The 7341-nt window shown below is 46.0% G+C and overlaps 1 protein-coding gene across 4 annotated transcripts in view; it reads left to right on the top strand.

Annotated features, from left to right (window-relative positions):
* The first annotated feature begins 3327 nt into the window (after positions 1-3327).
* The window catches only part of NRXN1 (neurexin 1), a 1084317-nt gene continuing 1080303 nt past the window's right edge, over positions 3328-7341 (top strand). For all 4 annotated transcript variants that reach the window (XM_058667775.1, XM_058667773.1, XM_058667774.1 and 1 more), the window contains exon 1: positions 3328-4959. In XM_058667775.1, coding sequence (XP_058523758.1) covers positions 4188-4959 — 772 coding nt within the window. In that variant the 5' untranslated portion in view covers positions 3328-4187. The remainder of the gene's footprint in view (positions 4960-7341) is intronic.

Here is a 7341-nt window from a genome sequence, read left to right as displayed (position 1 = left end):
CTCTCTCTCTGTGATAGGGGAGGGAGGGTGGTGACAACTTAGAAGCGCTTGCGGCAGGTCCCCGCCCCCAGGATCAGGCTGCCCCTGGAAGGGGACAATGCCAAGGTAGAAGAAGCACCTCTCTCCGCAGCGTCCAGACCTGAAGCGGCTGCGCCCTCGGGCCGAATCCACCCATTCCCCTGCCAGAGGACAGGCCCGCCGCTCTCCATGGTACTGCGGAGAGCTCAGCTCCGCCCTTCTCTTTCAGAAGGACAGCACCCGGCGTCACGTAACCCAGCCTTCTGGGGCTCCACCACCGCCTCTTCCTTCCTAGCTTTTCCCCCTCTCCTCCTGCTCCTCTTCTTCACCCGCCCCTCCCCAGCTCCTGCTCCCCTCCGTTGCATGTTCTCCCCCTCCTGCACTCCTGGAGATAGACGCTCAAGCCTGGCGCCTCTGGAAAGGCAGCAGCAGTCGCCTTATCCTTAGACCTCAGGAAATTCGCTTTGACCGATGCATGCTTCAGGCTCTGGCTCGAACTAAAGGGAATAACCAGGCAGGTAAAGCAGCTCAATTGGGTTGGGGGGGTGGGAAGGAGGGGTTGGGGCGAGGCAAGCTGGAGAAGGCTATCTTCCCTCGTTGTAACTGAGCCAGCATCTGCTACAACTACACTGGGAATGGATGGGTGGTGGGAGGGTGACGGGGTGTAGATCTTGGTTGTTTTTTGCATGAAGCCTTTTAAATGATGGGAAGAAGATGAGATGGTGGAACTCTGGTAGTAAGTTAAAGGCTCAATGCAGTGATTTATTGGCAAAAGAAAGAAAAATACTGGCAGGATGGAAATCAAAGCAACAAAATACATCTTTCCCTTGCTTTGCAGCCCCACACTGTGCCTATTCTTAATCTGTGCTGTAGATGCCAGGCACCAAGAAACTGCACAGCTATTAGAGATGGAGCTTGGTGACTGGGCGGGAAAGCCAGGGAGGTGTTCATTGGTATTGAGGGACTTTGCAAAATCCAGGAGCAAAACGATGTACACTTCTTAAATTTCTCCGAGAGATTTTGAGCTTTTTATGAGGAAATATATTGCAGGGTACATGGACAGGTGTGTGTGTGTGTGTGTGTTCATGTGTGTAATATCATAAACAGAATAGATACATCTGCAGCTAATGAGTGTACCATATTGATTCTTACAATGACTTCAGGATGAATTTGAGTCTAGAAATGGGGAAAAAGATTAATGAGGCTGTTACTCTGCTTTTGAATTAGAGTGCTTCTTCCTTTGGCTGCAGTAAGGTTGTTTTTCAAATCCTTTTATTTCATCCTCTAATTTGTAAACTCACCAGGTCTTTCCAGCAACTAGAGAGAATCCCCTTTCTCCATATAAATACTCTCACACACAATGAGCTTCTTCTAAGAACTAGGAGAGCCAGTTGACCTCCCTTGTCACACACACACACACATTCCCCCTTTAAAAAAAGACTCTCCTCCTTCCCTTAAAAATTGTCATGGTATGCATTAGTGGAGAAAAAAGACAGGAGACAGGGATGAATAAAAGGTTATTTGATATGTGTAAAAATGATAAAATAATAGCTTTCATAGTCTCTACCCCCTCCCAACACAGGGAGAAAGAGAGAAAGAGAGAAAGTGAGGGGAGGGGGAGAGACAGAGAGGAAAAATACCAAAAGGTTTTCAACACCTGAGTTTGGAAATGGGTTTAAGGCAGTACTCTTGATTGTAATGTTCAAGAATTATTTAGCAAATGACTACACATTTAACAGGTCTCTGAACTCAGTTAAAATGAACACTAATTGATATTCTATTTAAGATTATTTTTAAGAACATCTTTCTTTGGGCTTGGCATAGGAGTAGAAAAGATAAGGCAAGTGATTGCTGATGATTGGGATATGAGCAATAATAAGTAACAGATTTTAAATTTATTTTACTCATGGACATTGTGTGTATTTGTGCCCACGTGTACATGTGTGCACACTTGCATCTGTGTGTTGAATGGCAGAATCAGTCATCAATTCCATCTGGGAGGAACTTAAGAGTGGGATCTGGAGCTTGGTGTATCTCAGCTGACACCTGTAGGGATTGCTCTGTACTGAAGAGAAATGCTCTTAGCTCCCTCCATGGAGGAGCAGCAGCACAATGCGGCGTCATAAATTACAGCTAGTTTCAGCTTGTACAGAAAAAAAAGTGTTAATTGGATAGTGAGCTTCTGTGTCTAGGCAATAAATTTTGAGTGGGTATATGTATGCATGTTTCTGTCTATGTTGCATGGGATGGAAATAGTGGGAAATGTTGAAGGAAATACATAAAGCTTCTTAATGACCAGATGATACAACACAGAGGTTTTGTTTTTTTCTTCAAATTTTTAGAATATTTTTTTTCCTGGCAAAATAATAACTTTGGGGAAAAAATCAGTACTTATGATTTCTGTACCATTTCAAGAACGTGTCAGATTTGGGTTGTATAAAGAGAAGTGATTTAATAGTTTAGTGAGTGATTCACTGGTGTGGCTTTAAATTCTAGCATGCTGAAGTCAAAGCAACTGAGATGACATACATGCCTACTGCTGTAGTGACCACACAGATTTTTAAGGCCTGACAGCCAGATAAGGACTTGAAGGGGAGTTAGGTCACTATCTCGTTAGGCAAAATATTACATACTTTGGCCATATTTAGAGGAAATAATATTATGGCAGTTAAGATGTGGCCATTGCTCCCCAAAATAAAATCTGGCTCCAACTAGGAGATTTCTCCTGTAAAAGATTATTCCTTTCATTGAAAATCAGGAAGAATGCATTTCTTTGGAATTCTGGGAAATTCCCATCAATATTCCTGCTTTTTCTGAGAAAAATAAAATGGTAGGAATGCCACACAAATCTAAACTAGCAGTTTCCTACCAACTGTTTGATCTACTTTGCCTTTTGTAAGATCTGCTATTAACTGAAATTCAAATAGGTTCCATTTTTACTGTCTGTAAAAGCAGCACACAATACAGGTAGAAATCTTTGAAAGGGCCTTTTTTCCCTCTCATTCGTTTTGAAAATTAAACTTTCTTGGAAAAAAGAAAAATAAAAAAATCACCATAATTAAATTTCTATTAAAAGCCTAGTTACCTATTAACAGTTACAATAAAATACAAGGTGTAATGGCCTTTTTTTTTCAGAGCTTGGCTAGCAAACATTAGATCTTATTTGTAGGTCAAGACAAGAAAGAGAGACAGACAGCGAGCGAGCTCTACACAGTAAGGCTTATAAACAGCATACACACAGTGTCTGCTTTCTATGATTCTAGAATTGAGCTTAAACTTTATTTTTATTTTAATTTTCTGCAGATTTCTGAGTCCATGTAAAAAGAAAATATCAAAATGCATCATCAACACACAGCCAATTGATACTTGGCATCTTAGCTTGGCCTTGCAGAGAACAAAGAAAGGGGAGCTATTGTGATGCTCACATCTTAACACCTTCTGGGTTTGAGTCCTACTGTTGAGGAGGTTTCAAAGCAGTCAAATCCAGCCTGGAAGGCCACTCACAAGATTTCAATGTCAGCTGCTGTGGTGCTGGAAGTCCATGCAGCAAGCCTTTGAAGCTACTTTGGGGTTAATAAGTGGTGTCCTCAAGAGGCAAGGAAGCCCTCCCTCCATTCTGTTCTATTGGAGACGTTGTGTCTGGAGGAGAAACACCCGAGGCATTCAGAGCGTCTGAGGATACTGATCAATGCAGGCGTCTTGTGATTCCCTGAGAAGAGCTTCTGCTTCCGACTTCCCCTGATGCTTTCCCTTTAGCTGGTACCACTGGTGGCGCCTGGCAGATGAGGCTGTTTAACAAGTGAGGCATCTGTTTGCCCCACGGATGCCCTTCAACTAGTTCATCGGACTCAAATGGATCAGTAATGTCCTTGATCTCCTGCTGACACCTTGACTGGCACGGTGCCCCACGGGTGTATCTTCCCTTTGGCCTGGAAGTTCCAGGGCTGCTCTGGACCACTGGGCTCACCCTTTTCTAGTTGGAAGGGGGCTGTCAGGGAGAAGGAGGGTTGCTGGACAAGAAGAAAAAAAATCTAGACCAAGGAGGGCGCCTCGTCCCACTCGGTGACGGCGCTTCCCCTCCTGTGACCGCCTATTTCTTCACCACGGTGTCCAGGACCATTTTGACCCTGTCGGCCCCGGCCTGCCCGCGCCGCACCCCAGCCCCGAGCATGGGGACGGCGCTTCTCCAGCGTGGGGGCTGCTTTCTGCTATGCCTCTCGCTGCTGCTGCTCGGCTGCTGGGCCGAACTGGGCAGCGGCCTGGAGTTCCCAGGGGCCGAGGGTCAGTGGACGCGCTTCCCCAAGTGGAACGCCTGCTGTGAGAGCGAGATGAGCTTCCAGCTCAAGACTCGTAGCGCCCGCGGCCTGGTGCTCTACTTCGACGACGAGGGCTTCTGCGACTTCCTTGAGCTCATCCTGACGCGAGGCGGCCGCCTACAACTCAGCTTCTCCATCTTTTGCGCGGAGCCCGCCACACTGCTGACCGACACTCCGGTCAACGATGGCGCCTGGCACAGCGTGCGCATCCGCCGCCAGTTCCGCAACACGACCCTCTTCATCGACCAGGTGGAGGCCAAGTGGGTGGAGGTCAAATCCAAACGCCGGGACATGACGGTGTTCAGCGGCCTCTTCGTCGGGGGGCTGCCCCCGGAACTGCGCGCTGCGGCGCTCAAGCTCACCCTGGCCTCGGTGAGGGAGCGGGAGCCCTTTAAAGGGTGGATCCGTGACGTCAGGGTCAACTCCTCGCAGGTCGCGCCCTTGGACAGCGGCGAGGTGAGGCTGGACGACGAACCGCCCAGTAGCGGCGGCGGGAGCCCGTGTGAGGCGGGCGAGGAGGGCGAGGGCGGCGTGTGCCTCAACGGAGGCGTGTGCTCCGTGGTGGATGACCAGGCAGTGTGTGACTGCTCACGGACCGGCTTCCGAGGCAAGGACTGCAGCCAAGGTAAGGCCCGCCGCCGCCGGCCGCACGGGGGTCCTCGGCCTGGGCAGGGCGCGGGGCAGCGGGGAGGGCCTGACCAGTGCATGGGGGCCTTCTTTCTCCTGACACCGCGTGGCAGGCAGTGGCTTCGAGGTCCAGGCCTGCTTCTGGGGGCCTCTCGGTCTCAACCGCTTTCCACAGCTCCTCGCTTGGCGCCCGCCTCCTCCTCCTCCTCGTGGTGGAGCTACTCCTTTCTAGAGAATTCGGTTTCCTCCTGGGAGCAGAATGGCTCCTCAGCATTGTAGGGGTTCCTACGCAGGCTGGGTTCAGTATTCTTCGAGGCCACCGAAGCAAATTACTAGGCCCCCCTCTAGTCATTTTAAATCTGCCCGCCACCACAGACTTTGCCTGTAAGGGCAGACAAGGGTCTGTGAGACTGAGCAGGAACTTGGCGGAAAAGGAAAACGCAGGAGAGGTTCACTTGGGCCTTAGACTCCTGACAAAGCAGTAGAGAGCAGCGGAGAAGGAGAGGCCAGGGACCGGGTTAGAGGGACTGCTGGAGGCTTTGCAAACCAAGCTGGGACCCATGCTTTTGGCTACGGATACAAGGGAACAGGAGCTGTGGAGATTTTCTTCATTAACAAGAGAATGGTTTCTGGGATTAAGGTTGGTTTCCATGGTTATGTCCAAGTCCAGCATTTGTCAGATTGAGGTAGATTTTGTGATTTCTGTGGTTTCTGGACTTCGGAGACAAGTCAGCTAATGTTTTCTGAAAGCTTAGAGAATAAATAACAGGTTCCCTAATTACCTAATGTGTTGGAAGAGGAACGGATTCAAATGCTGCTGAAGTTGGGAAGTTCTGCAGGTTTATAAGTGGGTTATATGTGAGGAGGGATTGCAAGAGATTTTCTAAGAATATTTATCCAAGCAGCAGAGGCCAGCTTGAAATTTCTGGGTTCCTGGGCTTCAAACAGTGTGGAAGTAAACAGCAAAAATCATTCCTAAGTTTCCTATTTCCCATAAACAATTACAGTTGTTGAATAATATGGGAAAATCTGTGCATATAGTATAAAGAAAAATGAAACATATTTGCATCTGTGGTTACACAGGAAAGGAGGTGTCAGGGTTTAAAGGAAACAGCTGATGGGTCAAATCATGGCAATCTCCCTATGGATAAAAGGCATTGGTGGCTGAAATGAGGAAAAGGATGAATTATTCTAAGAACAAAAGCTCAGAGTGTGTCTGTGTTTTATGGTATACCTTGAGTGTTCCCCCCCCCGCCCCTTTTTCTTTTCTGATATTGCTAAGGGGAACTAGCCTTTGTAGTTCTTATTAGACTTGGCAGTTCTCTCACACTTGATTTTAAGAGAAATGAAGACTTGATGAAATTTGTACTTGTTTAAGAAGCAGAGGGAGTTAGGAAGAAAAAAACTGGTGTTTGGAGACTTTAGTAATCTTCATGGGATTAGAAGGTGGAAAAAGTTAAGGGATGTTTTGTTGCAGTTCACTTTCATGTGATTTATTTTTTCTATTTTAATTGAAGTAATTATACAAGACTGTGTATTTATGGCCTGTATATCCATGGATATAAAACCAGAATTTGTAGTTCCATCTTACAAAACAGAATATTTTTTCTTCTAAGTTAATTGTGAATCATAAATAGGATATTAGGTATGATTTCTATAATATAGCTTGCAGTTGCATACCTTTGTATTGGTAGACTGAAATGAATTAAAAAACAAGTTTGGGGGAAATAAAAGCTCTGATGTATCCGAGTGTCACTTTCCAAGACAGAGGAGGCAATTTAAAGAAGGACACAAGATATATCTTGCTTCCTTAAATTAGGACACAGATATGACATGGTGACAGCTTGTGCTGTGTGGGAAGATGTTTTAAGTGAAAATTTTTATTTTTCTGTGCATTTTTAATGGAGGGCTCTGGAGATTCTGCATAATCAGGAATAGTTAAAAGAAAGCATCTAAAAGTAATACATTAAACAGAAGTAGAATTAGATGTCTGAGAAACATATTTGGCAAATGAATCTCTTGCTATGAAGAAGTCTGGAATTACAGGGGCGCATAATTGAACAGTGTAATACTTAATATATAAGAAAATCTGAAGCTGTGAAGTAGGTGCAGCAGGATCATTCTGGAGCTTTGATTCATTTAAAAAATGCAAGCTGAAAATAGAATGCAAATACCACCAGTCATGGAAGGGAAACAAAAGGCTGGCTGCTTTGGATTCTCGGAGTGGTAAAGGCAGGCAGTCTCTCCAGTGGTCTTCCCAGAAGGATCGGCTCCATTTTGCTTATTTTCCCTGCTTCATGTGTGTCAAGTGACTATTGAATAATTAATTGAGAATGAATGCTCTTTCAGCACCAGTCATGTATTTATAGTTAGAGAAAGA

The sequence above is a fragment of the Ochotona princeps genome, chromosome 8 (genome assembly GCF_030435755.1).
Source record: "Ochotona princeps isolate mOchPri1 chromosome 8, mOchPri1.hap1, whole genome shotgun sequence".
NCBI lineage: Eukaryota > Metazoa > Chordata > Mammalia > Lagomorpha > Ochotonidae > Ochotona > Ochotona princeps.
This window is presented reverse-complemented; position numbering and strand designations above follow the sequence as displayed.